Source organism: Kogia breviceps, chromosome 18, assembly GCF_026419965.1.
Source record: "Kogia breviceps isolate mKogBre1 chromosome 18, mKogBre1 haplotype 1, whole genome shotgun sequence".
In the NCBI taxonomy this organism is placed as follows: Eukaryota; Metazoa; Chordata; class Mammalia; order Artiodactyla; family Physeteridae; genus Kogia; species Kogia breviceps.
In genome coordinates, this window is record NC_081327.1 from 48,664,101 (window position 1) to 48,687,805 (window position 23,705).

At 44.7% G+C, this 23,705-nt stretch overlaps 1 protein-coding gene and 1 non-coding gene across 2 annotated transcripts in view; both read left to right on the forward strand.

Annotated features, from left to right (window-relative positions):
- VAT1L (vesicle amine transport 1 like) overlaps positions 1–23,705 on the forward strand; it is a 139,999-nt gene that overhangs the window by 72,120 nt on the left and 44,174 nt on the right. The window contains exons 5-7 of the mRNA XM_059045097.2: positions 3,236–3,339; positions 5,809–5,864; positions 9,477–9,671. Coding sequence (XP_058901080.1) covers positions 3,236–3,339; positions 5,809–5,864; positions 9,477–9,671 — 355 coding nt within the window. The remainder of the gene's footprint in view (positions 1–3,235; positions 3,340–5,808; positions 5,865–9,476; positions 9,672–23,705) is intronic.
- On the forward strand, positions 1,704–1,810 carry LOC131745683 (U6 spliceosomal RNA). Its single transcript, XR_009332416.1, has one exon. It is a non-coding gene; the product is annotated as a U6 spliceosomal RNA (small nuclear RNA).

Genomic DNA, 23,705 nt, shown 5'->3' on the forward strand with positions numbered 1-23,705 from the left:
AGTGGCAGTGGTGGTCACCCCTGGGCTGGCCACAGCCCACCCTATAAAAGCCTACTCCATCTCTGGGGCCCTCACTTAGTTTCGGGAAGTGACGGATCAAACCAGGGTCTGCCCATTTCCCGCAGGCACCTGACCCCACTGAGCCTCAGTTTCCTCATCTATCAAATGGGTATAACAAAGGCCCTGAGTCTCAGGGTTGGCGTGAGGTGTCATGAGATGAGACTTAGGAAGGCTCAGAGCTGTGCCCGGCACACAGTAGGTGCTCCTGAATGTGGGACTTCAGGAATAGCTAGAAGGTCAGAATGTCTGGAGTGGTTAGTGGGAGGTGAGGGTGGGGAAGCGGGCAGAGCTTATGGTCACCCATTGCCGTGGGCCTGGCCTGCATTTCTGCAGAACCATAGTCCACGGGAGAGAGCAACAGGCCGAGGCGGGGCCGCTAACGCAAGGAGATGTGACTGGCAGAGGAGAGAATGCGGACCCACAAGCAGAACAGGGATATGAGGAGCGTCAGGCAAGAAGTGGGGAGCAGAGAACGGGCGGGTCCATCGGGGGCTCCCTGGAAGGTGTGCACAGCCTCACGTTTGGGAGGCTGCTCCTAGGCACGGGTGGCACCCTTGAGGCAAGGGGAGAGAACTTAGGGAAATGAAGTTCACAGGGAGGACCTGATGGCCCAAGAGGGCTGTCTAGGAGAAGCAGAGCAGGATCTCACTTCCACAGGAGGGAGCAAACTTGGCAAAAATGGATCTGGTCAAAGTCAGAAAAACAGGTGCACAGCTACCCGGCCTGTGATGCAAGGTGGGGATCTGATCAGCGGGTCTGCGGCCCAGCCCAGAGCCCCCCACAGAGTCTGTACTCAGACCTCCCGCCCGCCTCTCCAGCCTCACCGTGCAGCAAGCTCCCTCGCACCTTCTTTACTCCAGTCTTCCTGCCTACCAGGCTCCTCCTGAATGGGGCTTTTGCATATGCTGTTCCCTCCGCCTGGAACAGTGTTCCCACCACTCTTTCCCTACCTACCTCCTCCAGCTGCCACTATCACTTCCCCGGGGACATCTTCTCTGGCGGCCCTGGTTGGGCAAACCCTCAATTTGAACAGCTTCATAGTGCCTTTGTGGCACTAGACCCCATTCACTTTCGATTTAATTTTTCTTTGTTTAACTATGGATTGATGTCTGCCTAATGTACCCTCTAAAAGGGGAGCAATCAAATCTGTGTGGGCTCACCATGGTACCCCTGTGCTTAGTGTGGTGCCAGTGCTAAATATTTAAGGAACAAATCAATTACTACTAAAAAAAATAAACAACAGGCTGCCTCGACCTCTGAGTAACTGGTTTAGAGGAGGCGTTTCCAAAGTGTGGAGCTGGAATCAGCAGCAGCAGCATCTGGTAACTTCTTAGAAATGCAGATCCTTGGGCCCCACCCCAGACCAAGTACTTCAGAGCTAGGAGAGGGAGAGAGGGAGGGCAAATTGCAATTGTATCTTAATGAGCCCCCCAGGAGATTCTGACACACATGTAGGTTTGAGATCCACTGGCCTAACTCCCTGGTCGTGAATTTACAGATGGGACTTGCACGGACACACCCATGACATAAGCACTCTATTGGGTGGGAGGCTAAGCTGATCACTTTGGAAGAGCCTCTGTAATGGGCTGGATTTTGGTTAAGACCTGAGGGCTTTTGAAGGGCACATTCATATCAAGACTCAGGTGCTCCCTTCAGCAGCACGTATGCTAAAATTGGAATGATACAGAGAAGATGATCATGGCCCGTGTGCAAGAATGACACACAAATTCGTAAAGCGTTCCATATATTTTTTTTTTTTTTAAAGACTCAGCTCTCAGGGGCATGGAGCAGTCAACTTAGTGTATGAACCCAGGAGATGCATGTGTAATTTCCTAGTTGGTGACACTCTGGACAAAGCTGTTGACGTCAGTTAGTGGCAGTTCCTGAACTTGGCTGGGGGATGAGGGTGGGGGTAGAAAAAGTGAGCAATGTGGTAAGACAAGGCAACCCTGCAAAGGCCCTCGTCTGAGGAAGTGCCATTCTTGTCTGAGCAGAGCAGGGCCCAGCCAGAGTTGGGAACTCTGTGGGTAGGAATATATTCCCTACAATCCCCAGAGCCTTCCGGTTCTACGGCCCCTCCTGCATAATCTCTTTTAACCCAAGAAGCCCAGTAGATGTTTGTTAAGTGCATGAGCGAGTGAATTAATAAATGTATAAATAAATGAATGGAAGAAGGGATCTTCTTCCTTATAGAGTACAAATGTGGATTCCCTCTGGAGCCCTCCGTCACTGTAGGAAAATCCTCTCTATTTAACCCTTTTTCTCTAGGAGTATGTTTATAGGTTGAACCTGGAGATTGGACAATAGAAGTTTGCAAGTTAAATTAACGTGCCTTTATAGCTTCACTGAGGAGGGAGGTGGAGAGGGAAGAAAGCCAATCCCTGGTAGACCAGAAGCCCCACAAAGACAGGGAGCTTGCTGGTTTTATCACTCTTCAGCACCTTGGACAGAGCCTGGTACACACCCCAGTTTCCACAAATGTGAGCTGTTGACTGATTTACGGAGCAACTATTATGTGGCTGGCAATGGGCCAAGCACCTCATCTGCCGCCTCACTTCATTCTTAGCACAAAGAAACATGCTGGCTCCACTTTATTTTATTTTTTAAAAACTTTTTAAAAATATTTATTTAATTAATTTATTTTTATTATTTTTTTGGTTGCTCCAGGTCTTAGTTGCAGCACACGCTGGATCTTCGTTGCAGCATGCGGGATCTTTGGTTGCGGCATGCAGACTTCTTAGTTGTAGCATGAGGACTTCTTAGTTGTGGCAGGCATGTGGGATCTAGTTCCCCGACCAGGGATCCGAACCCGGGCCCCCTGCATTGGGAGTGTGGAGTCTTACCTACTGGACCACCGGGGAGGTCCCACTAGCTCCACTTTACAGAGGAGAAAGCTGAGGCTCAGAGAAGTTGAGCAAGGTGGCCAGACTGACTGTGATGTTCTCTGCTGGCGCCACCAGCCAGGCCCTTAGCTGTCTGCGGCTTTGTGAAATTCTCAGAGTTGGACTCAGGAGGATACGTCCACCTCCCGGGCTTCTGCCCTATTTATTTCTACTCCCAGAGCTCTCTCTGTTCCTGATTCTGGCAGTAAACAGTATGAAACAGGAAGGAAAAGGGGTTGACAGTTTGGTCCCTGACAGGTTACAATATTTTACTTTGTCTTCTCACCATTTAGAATCTCTGCTGAAGGAGTGGACATTGTTTTGGATTGCCTCTGTGGGGACAACACTGGAAAAGGTCTCAGCCTTCTCAAACCACTGGGAACCTACATTTTATATGGTGAGCGCTAAACAGAAGCAGGGGACATGGTCGGCGACAGGCAGCACCGCACGTGTGCTTACAAGGGCTCTGAAAAATGAGATGTGTTGATATGCTGGGGTGGTGTTAACATTTTAATATTTTCTGAGATGGGGGTGGTGTTAATATTTTAGTATTTCCTATAGTATCGCTACTGTTCTCAATTATAAAAGTGCCTACTGCCCTATTACCCCATGAGCATTTCTCATTCTAAAAGAAATAAAGCAAGGCCAAGCCAAGGTAGTGACGAGATGGGACTCAACCCACAGAAGGTGGCACAGGTGGAAAATACTCACAGCTTCAAAGGAAGTTCCAAAAATGAAGCAATAAAACACCCATAAGAGGATGGAGAAGAGTGGCTAGGATATGGTGGTTTTAAAAGGGAGGATCTTCACTATTGGAGATGAAGTGGCAAGGTACAGACTCTCCTTCCTCTAAACTACTCCTGTATGTCCCAATCAACACAGAAGCCCTGGAAGGATAGAGCCCATGTCTGCGTCTACATTCACGTATGTGCTCTTGGGTTTGGGATGATTCCTGAGAGACATCTGGGAGCAGGCTTTCTCCAGCACAATGAGACCCCAGAGACCCCTCTCCCCCTCTTCTTCTTCTCTTTGTCATAGGCAGGTAAACCAATTTAAACACTAGTCTCGGGGCTTCCCTGGTGGCGCAGTGGTTGAGAGTTCGCCTGCCGATGCAGGGGATATGGGTTCGAGCCCCAGTCCGGGAAGATCCCACATGCCGCGGAGCAGCTGGGCCCGTGAGCCATGGCTGCTGAGCCTGTGTGTCCGGAGCCTGTGCTCTGCAACGGGAAAGGCCACAACAGTGAGAGGCCCTCGTACCACAAAAAAATAAAAATAAAAAAAATTAAAAATTGCCTTTAAAAAAAAAAAAAAAAACACTAGTCTCTGCAAAGAAAAAAGCGTATCTGAAGCCAGATGTCACATTCCAGAGCCAAATGATCTTGGAGTTCTCCAATGCTTGAGATTTTTGGCACTCTGTCCCATGGAAGTAGAGCAGCAAATTGAGCCTTAGTTCTGCATAACTCAGAAAAAAATACTCATTTCCCTGCTATTAGCTGAGAAGCTTATAAAAGAGATATCAGAGAGGTATAAGTAGTCAAGCGTGATTCTGTCATCATCAGATCATTGTGACAGAAAAAGAAGGAAGAAACTTTCATTGCTGGAGTATTCTGGCATTATGAGTAGTGGCCATGTATTTGACAGTCTTTAGCGGTGGATGCAGAGTTTTAAAATTATTACTATTGATAAGAGAAGCTATAAATGTCAGTGTAGGGATACTGGCTATGACTAACACGTGAGTCAAATACAGATGAGCATTTTATCCATCCTTATTCGTTTACTGGTCCTATTTTTGCCCCAGTTCCACGACGTCATTTCGGTGTATGCAACTTGATTATATCACTAGTATCTAAGTTATTACATCAATTGCTTGACTACTAAGTAATCTAAACCTAGTGCTGTGAAGCTTGTACCCCGTAAAAGTCACCCCATAAAAGGAGAAGTGGTGACTAACCGGCTGCTAGTTTACCAAAAGGCCAAAGAACTAAGTTTAAGACATACATTGTTAAAAAAAAAAAAAAAAAAGACACATACATAGTTTCTTCATTTAACGGTTCTCTGAGAGGAACTTACTCCCAAATCTGTGGGGGGAAGGCAGAAAAGTCGCTGAAAAGGCACCACTAAGGTACAGTATCTCTTCACCCTCCCCCAACCCAGAACCGCAGAAAGGGGTTTTTCCTTTCTGTAAGAGCACGTTAGGGAACCTTTCTTAACTCGACTTCCTGTCTTAACTCTGGATATTGCTTGTTCCCGTCAGCAAGGCTCCGTTTCCCACACCATTGCTCGCAGGTGGTTTTCACCTTTCTGCCCAGACCTCTTTGGAGCTTACACATGGGTCACACCATTTCCTTGGCTTGTGAACCTATTTTCACCCTCATCTGCTCCTCTGTACCCCATCTTTCCATCCATCTAAATTCGAATTCAGCCCCGCCTCTCTTCACTACTTAAATGCCCAGCCAAGGTCCGCTCCCAAGCCCCTCACTTGCCGAGGAATCAAATTCAAGCCATAAAGCAATCTCACAAAGGAGTTCATTTCTCGGTCTCAGAGAATGGAGCCAACAAGACACTTTGGCAACTCATCATTTTATTAGAATGCTGGCTTAAATCACATTTTTGCCACGTGACCTGTTGTCCAAAGTAATGAAATAGTCACCTTGAGAAATGTTACTTCCTCTCTGATCCAGTGATACTTAGTTAAAATTAAGTCAACTCGACACCACCCACCCCCTCCAATTCCCTCATTTTTCCAAGGCTGACCTAAATTTCTTTGCAAGTTCTTGACAGTTCTGGGCCAGACAACCGCCATTCTTCCATGCAAGCAAGAGATGTTGATTTTCGTTAGCTTGATTTGGGAATCTTCCATTTGCAGGTTCCTCCAACATGGTGACTGGAGAGACCAAGAGCTTCTTTAGCTTTGCAAAATCAGTAAGTATCCATGCACGTCTAAAGTACGCTGGTGGGGTGGTGTGGTGCTTGGTGTGTTGTAGGCTCTTCCATCTAAGGACGTGGACCGAAGAGCCTAAACTTGTTTGTCCTTCATCTGCATCATTCATTTGCAAGAAAGCCTGCATTCTCATCCTGCTCACCACACACGACGGACAGGACTGTGACTTGGGCCACTTTTTGTCCAAATGAAGCAGAGAAGTGAGAGTGCCCAAGAAACTCCAGAAAACTGTATTTTGATTTCAGCAGAGATTGTTTAAGTGTCGGTATTTTTAATCACTGGTCAAGAATAAACTTAGCCTTAGTGCACTTTCCTTGGTCCATGGAGAGTCCAGCCTTTCAGTTTGGCCACTTTCTGAGCAGGTCTCTAGGGCTGCTTGAGATTTCTCCGGAGCCCCGTCCTGCTGGCTTGGAGGGACAACAGGACTCGACGCTCCTCGCAAAAGCTCCTGGGGTGATTTTTTGACACAGGCGAGTGTGTGAACCACTAGCTTACGTGCTCGTGCTCTGAACACAGTGGTTATTGTGTCTGCAGCTGAGAAGCTGCATCCCTGGGCACTCACCCCACCACGAACCTCCTCAGGTCTACATCCCCACCTGGAGCCACACTTACTAGAATTAAACTAATTGGGGCTTGAACTTCCAGGTTTACGCCTGTCCCCACCACAGGGGGTCGCCCTGTCTCATCAGAGCTTGCCTTTGTCCTCTCTCAGCCTCCTCGGCAGCCAGCGAGGCACTGATGGATTCACTCGCTTTGCAAGCATCTTCTGAGCACCTACTACTTGTTGTGCTGTGCCAGGCGCCAGGACACCACAGCGAATGAGACAGGTGCATTTAAGCCCCTTGGGACTCTTGCGTTCTAAGGAAGGAGATGATGAAATAAGTAACACATATTAACAAGATGATTGTAAATAGTCATACAGTCTCTGAAAGGGAGGAAAACAGGGTGCTGAAGTAGAAGACAGCAGAACGGGGTGGAAGCACTGTGAATAGGGTGGTCAGACAAAGCCAGGGAAAGGGGTTTAGAATTTACTCCTTGTGGCACCGTGGGATATCCAAATGCCCCCAAAGTGCCAACACTGGCTGCCAAAGGCTTCATCTCCAAACACGCCCTGATTCTGGAAAGATTAGTACTCCCTGCCCTGTGAGATGAGAACTAAAGGGCCTCGGTTTGCATTTGAGCTTTAAAGTTCAGGTCGAGGTTATGGCAACTTCGGGATAAACAGGGGAGCGAGAACAGAGTCTAATGAAGGACGCTGTCTGGAGCCTGTGTCCCCTGAAGACAGGCTTTGTGTCACTCGCAGCTGTTTTGTTGCTGTGGCTGTAATTAACATGATGCTGACGGCCTGCTGCAGGGAACCAAATTGGTCCCAAATTACATACAATTGTAAGAAGTGTTTTCCCTTTCTCCCCTACATGCACAATCAACACACAGCGTTAATGAAATAATTGCAGTGTGCCCGCGCTCAGTGAAGGCACTCGTGAAAGCACCCCAGACGGAGGGTAAGATTCTCCTGCTCAAATCAAAGCAAGGGTGCCGACTACCAGAAGGGTCAAGAATGAAGACTGTTCCCTTTCAGAGGCCGGGTTCAATATCAGTTGTTCAGTTAGAAGCAAACTGAAGGTAGGGCATGCTGAGGAGTGGGGGGATGACTTTGTTCTGGAAGGTTCTAGAAAGGCATTTTCTTCTATACATTGGAGAAAGGCTTAGAAATTAAAGGCATATTTGGAATCATACAGGAATTTCTCACTCAGCTATCTTAATGATGTTCCCCTTAAAACTCTTACGGAGCTGGTGTTCACATGCCATTTGCTTTTAGATCCTAGCGATGACGATAATAGCAAATGAAGTCAACATTTCGAGAGCAGTCTGACTCCAAATCCAGAGCTCTTACTCGCTTGATCCAAAATATCTCTCCAACTTAAGGTGATAAAAATATTTCATATTTATAGAGCACGTACTATGCACCAGACACTGAGCTAAGTGCTCTGTACGTACCAACACATTTATTCCCCATGACGACCCCAAGAGGTACAGTAGGGAAACTGAACACAGAGAGGTTAAGTGATTTGCTTAAAGTTGCACAGCTAGCGAGTGACAGACCTGGGATTCAAAACCAGGCATTCAGCTCTAGAACACAAACACAACCGGGCAGCAGTTGTAGCTTCGGCAAGCACTCATCTCACAAACGCTTTGTGGAAGCGCTGCAGATACACTGTGAATCAAGTTACTACTCCTTTGTCTCCAGTTACTACTCCTTTGTCTCCCTTTGCTTTTGTGGCAAACAGCCCACGGCCAAATACTTCTCTCTCCTAGAGCTGGCCCCCAGGCCCTTGGGTGAACCTTGTCCCTGTTTACAACCTGTCTTTCTTACACTTATTTTCCAACAATCTGATTTCCCCACTTAAAAAAAACAAGATCTTTTACTTTTTTGAGCTTCCTCAATCCTGGAAGGAGGCAGGATGGAAGAGAAACACACCGATAACATAACTATCATAAATGTTCCTAAGTGTCCATCACACTCCTCTTTGCCTTCTGTATTAAACTATTAAACATTCTGATCTCTTGGCACCCTCCAGAAGCTGGACCTTTGAATTTCTAAATTCTAACCAGCACCAGAAGAAACACAATTAAATCAGAACAGAGCAGGTGGCTCACCACTTCTGTAGTTTGTTAATGGATTATCTCCCTATTTTCCTGTCTGGAGTGGGAGATGAAAGGCAGGAAATAAGGGAGCCGTAAGTGCCAGCTGTGGGAACCCCACTTAGGACTTCAGTGCTAGTGGCATCTGGGGCTGGAAAATTCTGTTTCGAGGGCCTGTCCTATGTGCTGTAGGACAGGTAGCGGCATCCCTGGCTGCTTCCCACTGGATGCTAGTTGGTTCCTCCCTTGAGTTATAGGAAAAAACATCCCCACACATTTACCAAACGTCCCTGGGCGGTAAAACCGCCCCCAGTTGGGAACCATCGACTGAGTTCCGACACTGTGGCTTCGTCGCTCCGTTATGCTGCTCCTTCTTCCTACATCGCGCCTCCTTCCTCTTCTTTATCTGATGCATTCTGACCCAGCTCCCCAGCCTTGCCGTTGCTCCCCCAAGGAGAGCTGCTCGCTCAGGCAAAGGCATCACCCCCCGCCTCCCCGTTCCCTTCACTAGCCCCATCACCACCAGCGCCACGCACGAAGTCAAGCGCTTTACGCTAAATTCTCCCAGGAAACCCCGGAGGCAGCATCCTGCCAGTGTATGTTGCCGAGAAAAATGAAGCACAGAGAATGACAGGGAGCAAACTGTGGAGCCAGGATCCCACCCCAGACCTGACGGTCCCGACCGTGCGCCTTAACGTTACGATCACATGTGGTCCAGGAGTTGTTTTTGTGAAGGGCTGGGCCCCGCCTACATCGCGAGCTCTGCTGGGAAGAATCACTGCGCACCTGGAGCAGCCCAGCCAAAGAGGCGCTGACGTTTGAAATACAGCAGCAGGAGCTGCCCCCCGGGCAGCTGGAATCCACCCAAGTGCAGCCCCGCTGCCTCCCGGCGGTGCTGCGCACGTTGCCTGGCGTTGATCCCTCGTAACCCACACCTTCTCTCTCCCCAGTGGTGGCAGGTCGAGAAGGTGAACCCCATCAAGCTGTACGAAGAGAACAAAGTCATCGCTGGGTTCTCCCTCCTAAACCTGCTCTTCAAACAGGGCCGCGCTGGCCTCATTCGAGGAGTGGTGGACAAGCTCATTGGGCTCTACAACCAGGAAAAGGTGAAGCCCGTGGTGGACTCCCTGTGGGCCCTGGAGGAGGTAAGCGATAAAACCCAGCAAACAAACTCTGTCCTTCTAGTCAGCTTTGGGCAGCCAGATGCGATCTTCTATTAAGTGATTTTTCTCCAGGTTTGTTTGCTTTAACTGAGGGTCCTAAAAGTCACTGTCCTGTGGTACAGAGGCCCTCGGATGTAAGAGATACTTCAAGTTTCGTAGTGGTTCTCAAACCACCTGTGTCAACGTGCCATTCACGCCACGAACCCTTCCCGGGTAGGTCACCAAATCTTGACGGGTGCGTACGATTCACCTTGGTTACGAGAGAGCGCGTACATTGTGCAGCATCACTTATATCCTCACCATGAGGGTGTGTGAGATCGAGGCCAGGGCGGACACTGGTTCAGAGTTGAAATAATTTGTGCGCCAAGCCCGGACGCTTGGAGCCCCTTCCGGACGTTGTTAGCTGTCACCCTGGGCACTGTAATTATTAATGAATTGTTGGATCTAGTGTTTGACTGAGTCTTTTTATTAACTGATCTGCCAAAAGTTCTAGTATTTGAAAGCATTCCTTGATCACACAAAAAAATTAAGAGCCCCTCGGTGTCACCTTTAAGGATACGGAAGTGTGAACTGACCATATTGGTTCAGAGGAGATGTGCTAGGAAGAGGCAGCATCTAGAAAGTTCTTCAGGACAAGGGAAGTTTTGGACATTTGGGAAGCCAGTCACGGTAGCTGCCCGTGAGGAGAAAATGAAGAAATGTGGTCTAGGTTTCAAGAGGCATTCCACTAAGAAATCTTCCTAGGTCAGGATGTCACGACCTTGGCTTCAGGGAGCCATGAAGCCCCTGAGAAAGAGTGTGCTTTTTGCTCGTTTGGCTGGTTTTTGCATTTTGCATGGATGAGTGTCTTACAGTACAAGTACATTTCTGTACTTTGGGGAGTCATGGACACCTTTGAAAAACTTAACAAATATAAAATTCCATGGAACAGATAGTAGCTGTCATCCTGGCAAGAAAGCTGGTGTGATTTGCTTAATGGACTAGGTTGGCCAAAATCTAATGGCTTTCCTAAGCACAGAAATCCCCCCAAAAAAAGCGTTGTGGGAGTCACCATGTAATCAGAGAGGCCTGGTGCTGGATCCATGGGTCAGGCCTATATATGCCTCTCTGATACTGCAATATCATGAATGATACTTTAAAAACCTGACCACCAAAACCCCTTGTTTCTTATGGTGAAAGAAATACATGCTTATTACAGGAAATTCCTAAATTAGCCAAAAACACAAGGAGAAAATAAACTGCAAGTCCACATTCCAGAGATAGATAACATTGTTAATATTTTGGTTTGCTTCCTTCCAGTCTTTTTTCTACAGCATATGCTCACTGTAATTCAGTTTGTTACTAACTCAAATCAGATAATCATACATTTCTTCTGTTGTGTAATTTCTAAGATGGTTAACCTATCGTTATACTTAAATGTTTTAATTTAATGGGTCAAAATGTTTTAATTTAATGGATCAAATGTTTTAATTCAATGGGTCAAACATCCATATGGTATTCACTGTGGTATGTCAGTGGAATAGAGAAGGTCTGGACTGCAGAGTGGCTGGGTCTCAGAGGTCACGGAGGAGAGAAAATTTGAGCTACTTGAGACCAGGGCTAAGGGATTAACTTGACCGTGGAGGAAAGAAGGGGACTTAAGCTCACTGCCCAAAAGGGACCCAACGAATCTGGTAGCATTTAAGTGAGGGTTGAAATCGAAGGGGGGTCTGGTTGGCCCAGTGGGTCCTTGGTTTAGTACTGGAAATCATTCCTTGGTTACATACAGTGCAATTGAATCAGCAAATATGGATTGAATATCTATTACATGCCCAACAATGTGCAGGTGTTGGGGGTACAGTGGCAAATAGATGGCCAAGATCCCTGAGTTTCAAGGAGCTCACTTTCAGAGGGGTGGGGAGGGGCAGAAAATACTCAAGTGAACTAAAAATAAGTAGGGTATTCTCCAATTGCAGTTAAGCTCTGGAAGGAGGTAAATTAGGGTATATGTTGGCGAGTAAGTGGAGGGGGGACCGTTTCCACAGAGCAGTATTTTTCAACCTTTTTTTCATTATTGCCCCCTAAGGAGCTTTTTTAGACTTTTTTTTTCTTAATCAACCACCTCTATGAAATTTTAGTACCATAGATACACCAGCTATCTACCTAACACTCTGTCATCTGTTTATGTCCTGTATGTGTATTTGTGCTTTACATACATTAAAAGAGTAAGATTTTTAAAGATCCTCCGAGAATCCATTTTTACCCCTTTGGGGGTGGCCTTGCTCCCACTGAGAATGCATGCTGTAGAATGGCTTTCGATAAAGAAGGCTAGGTGTTGTTTGAACTGGGACAGGAAAGAGGAAAAAGCTGGAAGAAGAGTATGCAAGGAAGAGACAACCTCAGAAGCAAAGGGACAGGGGAAGATAGACGTTTAGCAGCATCTCTGGTCTCTACCCAGGAGAGGCCTGCAGCACCGCCCACTGCCAGCTGTGACAACATAAAATGCTTCTAGACATTGTCAGATGTCCCCCAGGTGGGATGGGGAGAGAGGCAGAACCTTCCCTAGTTGAAAACCACTGCTTTAAAAGAAGCCATTATCGGTTAAGACAGTCACCAGGAAAACAAAGGAATTACAGGTCACTAGTCATTCACAGAGGAGAGAAAGAAGGCTGCTGCCCTGTTGGCCAACAAAAGCACCCACAGCCACTCATCAGTAACACCCACCAACTTTCTGACGGTTCTCTTCTGTAATGTTTACAGACATCTTTTTAGAGCTGCAGGTGGGCCAAGCTTAGCCATTTATCAAGCCCACGCAGCTCTTCTGGGCTTGAAGAGAACAGAGCATGCTTATTACTTGCAAACCTCCAAAGGAGGACTATAATGATTTTCCCCCCTCCCCTTTGGTAAATGATTTCACAAAATTGCTTCTCAGGCCAGCTCTATAACTTCATCTATGGAATAGAAAGCCCACAGGGATTAAAAGAAATTTTTCTTGGGCTCTCTGAGAACTCAGACTAGAAGATTTAATAATATCAGAGATGATTAGAGTTTCTTTTTAGCCATCTATCTTTGACTTTATTGTAAATGTAATACACAGAGTGAGTGATACGCTGCAGCCTCAGGTTTGCTCTAGATACTAAATGTGCAGCTGTACGTAAAGTTGGAAAAACAGTTCAGAGGTGGGAAAGGGACAAAAAATACTTACACCTGTCAACCAAGCAGCAGACACATTATTGAGCACCTGCTATGTGAGGATGTCAAGTCTACAGAAGGGAAAGGTCACTCGTTCCCTGACCCTTGCTTTTATGAGTTAGTTTCAGAGACAACACTAAGACCTAGAAACAATTAGAGAAGCACTTCGTTTTCAATCGTGGGGTGTTTGTTTCAAGTGTGACTGGATTTGAAAACAAGAGAGAATGATGTTAAGGAAGACTGAATGTTCAGAGATGGTTTTGAGAATGAGGTGGGTCTTGGTTGAGACGAGCAGGATATAAATTCTTAGGATGATGTTGGAGTTACAGAACAAGGTATTATCAGCAGGAGGGACAGCGTGAACAGAACCAGAGAAGCAGGAGTGAGTATGAGGTGCATGGGGTAGAGAGGTGCGGAGAAAAAGCAGAGGGACAGGAACGAAGGACGAGAGGAAAGAAGGCTGCTCCAGTCAATGGAGTCAAATCTTGGGGGCCTTTACTGCCAGGCAGAGGAGTGTGAGTTGACATTCTGGGTGAGGGGATTGCGATCAGAGGCTGTGGCCTAAGGAAAATGACACTCTTTGATTTCCCAATTCCCCCCAAGTATGTCTCTAGAAAGATACACACCTGAACTATCCAGTTGTGGCCTCTGATCTAAAGTGCCTTTACCTGTCTGCTGTTCAATAGTGCACAGAGGGCTCTGTTATGAGCTGAACTGTGTCCCCCCTCAAACTCATATGTTGAAGCCCTAACCTCCAATGCCACAGAATCTGACTATATTTAGAGATAGGGCCTTTAAAGAAATAATTAAGTTAAAATGAGGCCTTTGGGTAACCCTTATCCAACCTGATTGGTGTCCTTATAAGAAGAGAGATTAGGACAAAAAGAGGCACCAAGGATGTTTGCATAAAGACCATGTGAGAACACAGTGAAAAGAGGGCCATCTGCAAGCCCAAGAGAGAGCCCCAGAGTGAAACCAACCTCACTGACACCTTGATCTTGGACGTCTAGCCTCCAGGATTGTGAGAAAATAAATTTCTGTCATTTAAGCCTTCCAGTCTGTGGTACTTCATTATGGCAGCCCTAGCAGATGGATACAGGGCTGCAGAGAGATCTTGGCAATTTTGAAATATTCTATTAAAGATATTTTACAACATAATTTACATAAAAGTCTGTGATTACACTCTCCAATTATGGTACCATTAGCCACATGTGGCTTTTCAAATTTAATTAAGATTAAGTCCAATCAAAAATTCAGTTCCTTGGGTATACTAGCCGCATTTCAAGCGGTCAGAAGCTGCAGGTGGCTATAATGGCTGCCATACTGGACCGTGCAGAGATGGAAGAACGTTCCCGTCTCTAGCTCTCTGTTTTACATTTGGTAGTGTATGTATATATGTCCCTGCCACTCTCTCACTTCGTCACAGCTTACCCTTCCCCCTCCCCATGTCCTAAGTCCATTCTCTACATCTGTGTCTTTATTCCTGTCCTGCCCTTAGGTTCTTTAGAACCTTTTTTTTTTAGATTCCGTGTATATGTGTTAGCATACGGTATTTGTTTTTCTCTTTCTAACTTACTTCACTCTGTATGACAGACTCTAGGTCCATCCACCTCATTACAAATAACTCAGTTTCCTTTCTTTTTATGGCTGAGTAATAGTCCATTATATATATGTGCCATGTCTTCTTTATCCATTCATCTGTCGATGGACACTTAGGTTGCTTCCATGTCCTGGTTATTGTAAATAGAGCTGCAATGAACATTGTGGTACATGATTCTTTTTGAATTATGGTTTCCTCAGGGTTTAGGCCCAGTAGTGGGAATGATGGGTCATATGGTAGTTCTATTTTTAGTTTTTAAAGGAACCTCCATACTGTTCTCCATAGTGGCTGTACCAATTTACATTCCCACCAGCAGTGCAAGAGGGTTCCCTTCTCTCCACACCCTCTCCAAGCATTTATTGTTTGTAGATTTTTTGATGGTGGCCATTCTGACTGGTGTGAGGTGATACCTCATTGTAGGTTTTTTTTTTGTGTGTGTGGTTTTTTTTTTTTTGCGGCATGTGGGCCTTTCACTGTTGTGGCGTCTCCCGTTGCGGAGCACAGGCTCCGGATGCACAGGCTCAGCGGCCATGGCTCACGGGCCCAGCCGCTCCACGGCATGTGGGATCTTCCGGACTGGGGCACAAACCCGCATCACCTGCATCGGCAGGCAGATTCTCAACCACTGCGCCACCAGGGAAGCCCCTCATTGTAGTTTTGATGTGCGTTTCACTAAAGATTAGTGATGTTGAGCATTCTTTCATGTGTTTGTTGGCAATCTGTATATCTTCTTTGGAGAAATGTCTATTTAGTTCTTCTGCCCATTTTTGGATTGGGTTTTTTTTTGTTTTTTTTTTTTTTTTTTTTGATATTGAGCTGCATGAGCTGTGTGTAAATCCTGGAGAGTAATCCTCTGTCAGTTGCTTCATTTGCAAATATTTTCTCCCATTCTGAGGGTTGCCTTTTCATCTTGTTTATGGTTTCCCTTGCTGTGCAAAAACTTTTAAGTTTCATTAAGTCCCATTTGTTTATTTTTGTTTTTATTTTCACTTCTCTAGGAAGTGGGTCAAAAAGCATCTTGCCGTGATTTATGTCATAGAGTGTTCTGCCTATGTTTTCCTCTAAGAGTTTGAGAGTGTCTGGACTTAACATTTAGGTCTTTAATCCATTTTGAGTTTATTTTTTCTGTATGGAGTTAGGTAGTGTTCTAATTTCATTCTTTTACATGTAGCTGTTCAGTTTTCCTAGCACCACTTATTGAAGAGGCTCTCTTTTCTCCATTGTATTTTCTTGCCTTCTTTATCAAAACTAAGGACAGCATACGTGCTTGGGTTTATCTCTGGGCTTTCTCTCCTGTTCCTTGATCTATATCTCTGTTTTTTTGTGCCAGTATCATATTCTCTTGATTACTGTAGCTTTGTAGTATGGTCTGAAGTCTGGGAGCCTGATTCCTCCAGCTCTATTTTTCTTTCTCAAGATTGCTTTGGCTATTCCAGGTCTTTGGTGTTTCCATACAAATTGTGAAATTTTTTTGTTCTAGTTCTGTGAAAAATGCCATTGTTTGTCTGATAGGGATTACACTAAATCTGTAGATTGCTTTGGGTAGTATAGTCGTTTTCACAATGTTGATTCTTCCAGTCCAAGAACATGGTATATCTTTCCATCTGTTTGTATCATCTTCAGTTTCTTTCATCAGTGTCTTACAGTTTTCTGCATACAGGTATTTTGTCTCCTTAGGTAGGTTTATTCCTAGGTATTTTATTCTTTCTGTTGCAATGGTAAATGGGAGTGTTTCCTTAATTTCTCTTTCAGATTTTTCATCATTAGTGAGTGAACAGGAATGCCAGAGATTTCTGTGCATTAATTTTGTATCCTGCTACTTTACCAAATTCATTGATTAGCTCTAGTAGTTTTCTGGTAGCATCTTTAGGATTCTCTGTGTATAGTATCACGTCATGTGCAAACAGTGACAGCTTTACTTCTTCTTTTCTGATTTGGATCCCTTTTATTTCTTTTTGTTCTCTGATTGCTGTGGCTAAAACTTCCAAAACTATGATGAATAAGAGTGGTGAGAGTGGGCAACCTTGCCTTGTTCCTGATCTTAGTGGAAATGGTTTCAGTTTTTCACCATTGAGAACAGTGTTGGCTCTGGGACTGTCATATATGGGCTTTATTATGTTGAGGTAAGTTCCCTCTGTGCCTGCTTTCTGGAGGGTTTTTATCATAAATGGGTGTTGAATTTTGTCTAAAGCTTTTTCTGCATCTATTGAGATAATCATATGGTATTTATCCTTCAACATTTTAATATGGTGTATCGCATTGATTGATTTGCATATTGAAGAATCCTTGCATTCCTGGGATAAACGCCACTTGATCATGGTGTATGATCCTTTTAATGTGCTGTTGGATTCTGTTTGCTAGTGTTTTGTTGAGGACTTTTGCATCTATGTTCATCAGTGATATTGGCATGTAGTTTTCTTTTTTTGTGACATCTTTGTTTGGTTTTGGTATCAGGGTGATGGTGGCCTCATAGAATGAGTTTGGGAGTGTTCCTCCCTCTGCTATATTTTGGAAGAGTTTGAGAAGGATAGGTGTTAGCTCTTCTCTAAACGTTTGATAGAATTCGCCTGTGAAGCCATCTAGTCCTGGGCTTTTGTTTGTAGGAAGATTTTTAATCACAGTTTCAATTTCAGTTCTTGTGATTGGTCTGTTTATATTTTTCTATTTCTTTCCGGTTCGGTCTCAGAAGGTTGTGCTTTTCTAAGAATTTGTCCATTTCTTCCAGCTTGTCCATTTTATTGACATAGAGTTGCTTGTAGTAATCTCTCATGATCCTTTGTATTTCTGCAGTGTCAGTTATTATTTCTCCTTTTTCATTTCCAATTCTATTGATTTGAGTCTTCTCCCTTTTTTCTTAATGAGTCTAGCTAATGCTTTATCAATTTTGTTTATCTTCTCAAAGAACCAGCTTTTAGTTTTATTGATCTTTGCTATCGTTTCTTCATTTCTTTTTCATTTCTTTCTGATCTGATCTTTATGATTTCTTTCCTTCTGCTAACTTTGGGGTTTTTTTGTTCTTTCTCTAATTGCTTTAGGTGTAAGGTTAGGTTGTTTATTTGAGATGTTTCTTGTTTCTTGAGGTAGGATTGTATTGCTATAAACTTCGCACTTACAACTGCTTTTGCTGCATCCCATAGGTTTTGGGTTGTCGTGTTTTCATTGCCATTTGTTTTAGGTATTTTTAAATTTCCTCTTTGATTTCTTCAGTGATCTCTTGGTTATTTAGTAGTGTATTACTTAGCCTCCATGTGCTTGTATTTTTTACAGATTTTTTCCTGTAGTTGATATCTGGTCTCATAGCATTATGGTCAGAAAAGGTACTCGATAGGATTTCAATTTTCTTAAATTTACCAAGGCTTGATTTGTGACCCAAAATATGGTCAATCCTGGAGAATGTTCCGTGAGCACTTGAGAAGAAAGTGTATTCTGTTGTTTTTGGATGGAATGTCCTATAAATATCAAATAAGTCCATCCTGTTTAATGTATCATTTAACGCTTGTGTTTCCTTATTTATTTTCATTTTGGATGATCTGTCCATTGGTGAAAGTGGGGTGCTAAAGTCCCCTACTATGATTGTGTTACTGTCGATTTCCCCTTTTATGGCTGTTAGCATTTGCCTTATGTATTGAGGTGCTCCTATGTTGGGTGCATAAATGTTTACAATTGTTATATCTTCTTGGATTGATCCCTTGATCATTATGTAGTGTCCTTCTTTGTCTCTTGTAATAGTCTTTATTTTAAAGTCTATTTTGTCTGATATGAGAATTGCTACTCCAGCTTTCTTTTGATTTCTATTTGCATGGAATATCTTTTTCCATCCCCTCACTTTCAGTCTGTGTGTGTCCCTGGGTCTGAAGTGGGTCTCTTGTAGACAGCATATATATGGGTCTTGTTTTTGCATCCATTCAGCCAGTCTATGTCTTTTGGTTTCAGCATTTAATCCATTTACATTTAAGGTAATTATCAATATGTATGTTCCTATTACCATTTTCTTAATTGTTCTGGGTTTGTTATTGTAGGTCTTTTCCTTCTCTTGTGTTTCCTGCCGAGAGAAGTTCCTTTAGCATTTGTTGTAAAGCTGTTTTAGTGGTGCTGAATTCTCTTAGCTTTTGCTTGTCTCTAAAGGTTTTAATTTCTCTGTTGAATCTGAATGAGATCCTTGCTGGGTAGAGTAATCTTGATTGTAGGATTTTCCCTTTCATCACTTTAAATATGCCCTGCCACTCCTTTCTGGCTTGCAGACTTTCTGCTGAAAGATCAGCTGTTAACCTTATCGGAATTCCCTTGTATGTTATTTGTTGCTTTTCTCTTGCTGCTTTTAATGTTTTTTCTTTGTATTTAATTTTTGATGGTCTGATTAATATGTGTCTTAGTGTGTTTCTCCTTGGATTTATCCTGTATGGGACTCTCTGCACTTCCTGGAGTTGATTGACTATTTCCTTTCTCATATTAGGGAAGTTTTCAACCATAATCTCTTCGAATATTTTCTCAGTCCCTTTTTTTTTTTCCTCTTCTTCTCCTAGGACCCCTATAATTCGAATGTTGGTATGGTTAATGTTGTCCCAGAGGTCTCTGAGATTGTTCTTAGTTCTTTTCATTCTTTTTTCTTTATTCTGCTCTGCAGTAGTTATTTCTACTATTTTATCTTCCAGGTCACCTATCTGTTCTTCTGCTTCAGTTATTCTGCTATTGATTCCTTCTAGAGAATTTTTTATTTCATTTACTGTGTTGTTCATCATTGTTTGTTTGCTCTTTAGTTCTTCTAGGTACCTGTTAAAACATTTCTTGTATTTTCTCCATTCTATTTCCAAGATTTTGGATCATCTTTACTATCATTACTCTTAAATTCTTTTTCAGGTAGACTGACTATTTCCTCTTCATATGTTTGGTCTGGTGGGTTTTCACCTTGCTCCTTCATCTGCTGTGTATTTCTCTGTCTTCTCATTTTCCTTCACTTACTGTGTTTGGAGTCTCCTCTTCGCAGGCTGCAGGTTCGTAGTTCCCATTGTTTTTGGTGTCTGCCTGCAGTGGGCTAGGTTGGTTCAGTGGCTTGTGTAGGCTTCCTGCTGGAGGGGACTGGTGCCTGTGTTCTGGTGGATGAGGCTGGATCTTGTCTTTCTTGTGGGCAGGACCATGTCTGGTGGTGTTTTGGGGTGTCTGTGACCTTATTATGATTTTAGGCAGCACCTCTGCTAATCGGTGGGCTTGTGTTCCTGTCTTGCTAGTTGTTTGGCATAGGGTGTCCAGCACTGTAGCTTGCTGGTCGTTGTGTGGAGCTGGGTCTTAGTGTTGAGATGGATATCTTTGGGAGCGCTTCTGCCATTTGATATTACGTGGAGCTGGGAGGTCTCTGGTGGACCAGTGTCCTGAACTTTGCTCTCCCACCTCAGAGGCTCAGGCCTGACAGCCGGCCAGAGCACCAAGACCCTGTCAGCCCCACGGCTGCTGGTCCTGCGGTCCCCTGGAGAGGTGGGGGCGCTGTCTCACCCTGGGCCATTCATCCACGTGAACCTACATTGTCTTTTTATTGTCCAGATTCCCCACCAAACCCTAAGCTTCCCAAAGGCAGGGGCAGACATTGTGTTTAGTTGATATTCCTGGCATTGGATTTACTAGCACAGGGCCTGAAACTTCATTAATCTTAACCCCTCTTCTCTTCTCTCCCTCGAGGAAGAGTGCTGAGTAGTGCTGAGTAGTGTATTTGCCCCAAGCTGGGCAGTTTAGGTCTATGGAAAGCTGTGATTCTCACCATCAACGATTAGAATGTGGGCCTTGAATCATTGCTTAGTGCCTGTGTAGAGAGAATGGTAAGAAAAGCATAAGGTTGCAATGAAAGATTGGGATTACAGCTCAGACAACTACAGAAGAGCCATCATAAGGCTCTTCGTGATAAATTTCCAAGTGAAGGCCCAAATAATAGGAGCTGTTGGAGCTTGGAAAAAGCCAAAAACACTTGCAGAACCTGCAATAGGATGGGCATTGATCTTCTGTCAGTGACACTCTTTTAATGGCTTAAAAGATGAAAAGGAAAGTAGAGCTGAGAGAGAATAAAGGGCAAACAGGAGGAGCTGAGCAAAGGATGCTAATAATAATAATAGGGACTTCCCTGGTGGTCCAGTGGTAACGAATCCGCCTTCCAATGCAGGGGACGTGGGTTCGATCCCTGGTCAGGGAACTAAGATCTCACATGCCGCGGGGCAACTGAGCCCACGCGCCACAACTACTGAGCTCGCACACCTCAATGAGAGAGCCCGCATGCTGCAGACTACAGAGCCACAGACTCTAGACCCCATGCACCACAACTAGAGAGAGAAAACCCACACACCACAACTAGAGAGAAGCCCGTGTGCCACAGCAAACAGCCCGTGCCGCAGCGAAAGGTCCCGCACGCCTCAAAGAAGACCCTGCATGCCACAAGTAAAACCCAACACAGCCAAAAAATAAATAAAATAAACATTTAAAAAAATAATAATAATATATAATAATGATGATGATGAACACACTCTGAGCCTGTACTACAAACTGGGCACCCTCCTGAGCTCTTTATGCGCTCTGTACCTCATTTCATCCTCCCAATAACCACAGGAAGTAGATGGTATTACTTGTCGCTATTCCACAGGAAGGAAAGTGAGGCACAGAGGAGGTAAGGTAACTTGCCCAAGGTCACACAGTAAGACATGAAAACTAAGACAATCACTTCTTTTTGGAGAGACTTTTTTAAAAAATTAGGTGATGACAGTTCATTCTGAAATTGTCTATTACCTCCAATCCGTACCTCCTTCTGTGCTTCTTTTTCTCGCTTCTCTTCGAGAAAGAATTGTAAAGACTTCTTGAGCTACTAAGTATTGGGCACTCGACCTGTATTTTCTCATGCAATCTACTCACAACCAGTCCGGCTTTGGCAGTTCAGGAGACAAAGGCTTAGAAAGAGTCAGCCTCTTGCCTAAGGTTGTAACTCTGCTTGTGTAGTGGAGGAGATGGATGTGAACCCACGTCACGGGGACTCTGCGTCTCTCCATGCCTGCATGCTGCTTCCGCCCAGGAGCCCAGGCCTCCGCTCACCCTCCCCTCCTTCCTCCTGAGAGCGGCACTTACAGGAACATCTCAGGCCCTTGAAAGAATACAACTGGAAACCACATCAAGGATATGGCAACATGGGCTTCCCTGGTGGCGCAGCGGTTGAGAGTCCGCCTGCCGATGCAGGGGACGCGGGTTCGTGCCCCGGTCCGGGAAGATCCCACGTGCCACGGGGCGGCTGGGCCCATGAGCCATGGCCGCTGAGCCTGCACGTCCGGAGCCTGTGCTCCGCAACGGGAGACGTCACAACGGTGAGAGGCCCGCGTACCGCAAAAAAAAAAAAAAAAAAAAAAGAATATGTCAACAACTCAATTGCTGGAGAGGGCAGACCTAGGAGATTCCTCTTCTGATGTCTTTTGGAAACCAAGTGGGACCATTAAGGTGAAATTCAGTTTGAGTTGGAATATTCTTCGCAAACATATGAATTCTTCCCATAGGAAAAACGAGGGTCCCTAAATCTCCACTCATCTCCCTGGATCTGAGATGTAGGCGTGAATAAGAATTCTGCTTCGAGGAAAGGGAAGATGAAAAGCTGAGGAACAGCAGCTGCTCTTTTCTCCTGAAGGGACATTTCAAAGATTTCCAGAAAAAGTTAAACATGGGCATCTCAGGGAGTGTTTCACCAATGCAAATACTAGTGGTTCTGGAAATTGAGCAGGCAGTATCGCTTCTTAGGAATACCCTAAGCATTGTGAGATCCGAAGGACTTTTAGGGGCCCTGCATTAAAGAAACCGCATTAACACTAGTTGCACTTCTATCTCCCCAAAGTTGTTAGGCTATTACTGCTATTATTCTCATCATTTTACATTATTTGAGTACATACTATCTGCAAGACACTGTGCAAAGAGCTTTACGTGCAATTTCACATTGAATCCTTACAAGATTATAAGGTGCAATGACTGCCCCCACGTTATCGATGATCAAACAGTCTTAGAGAAATTGAGTAACTTTCCCGGGGGGCACATTGCTAATCGTTGGCATCTGAACCCAAACAGTCTGACTCCAAAGCCTTGCTTGTAACTATTACATGGGCTCGTTTACTATCATCCAATGGAACAGGACCCCAGAACTGGTTTGCAATGGCCAGCCAGTGTCTAACCCAGCCTGACCCACCCAATAAGACCGATGTCCAAACCAGAATGCCAGTTTATTAACTGACAGTGAGAAACAGAACCTCAGTCTCAGACATGCAATAGCTCTGGTTAGCCCGGTGTCTCTGCTGAGAAGAAAATAGGGGAATCCACTGCTAATCAGCCAAGATACTTGGTTACAAGAAGGAAGGAAGCAAGAGGCGATGGGCAGCTTCCACTACTTGACCCTTCTCCCCACTACCAGCCCAGGGACAAGACCCTCCCCTCCTCTGCCTTGGTGCCCTGAGCAGTTCAGCAACATTTACTGAGGAAATGTCTGACGGTGGCCTCATTTTCCCAAGCTCTTTGGTCATCTGTCCTTTAGAAAGCTAAAGCCACTCTCTCACACAGCAAGTATTCAGAGAGCTTTGACCGCCACCCAGACCACACTCTACACTCTGAATTACAAAATAGTTGCAGTGGTGTGCTGGGGCTGGCTCCCACCAGCTCACAGGAGCCTGTTGTTAAATGTTCAGGAATTCTGTGAGCTGGTCAATCAACGAAACTATTATATGAAATATTAAAGTATATAAACTTACAATTAAAAAACTACTATTGTAGACAAAGGTAATAAATACTTAAAACTCATCACTTCTTAATGTTACTACATTCGATTGTCAGTGCTCTCGGGGTTTTTTACATTTATTTTATCTGCACAGGGAAAGCACTGCACAGTGCATGTGCTGCCTGCATTGCTTCCTAACTGCCTGCAGGGACGTCACTTGTGTAGCCTGAAAATCAGCCCTGGTTGAGCCTCACAAAAATAACCCAACTCTCAAAGAGTTGCCTTGGAAGCCTCTCTTCATTAACTGAGGGCCAATTTGGAAGGAGGATGAGAGGGAAATAAAGGAAGGGGTTAGAGGAAATCTAGGCTCATCTTCTAGTAAGTGTTAAGATGGGAGGTAGAAATTGAATGAGATGAAAAAGGGAGGGGTAAACCATCTTGAGCGCTAAGATACAGCTATTATGGGGAAAGGCACATCTGTGCTTTATAATTTCAGAGATATTACCTTTGATTAAAGTATTTCCTTTAACCG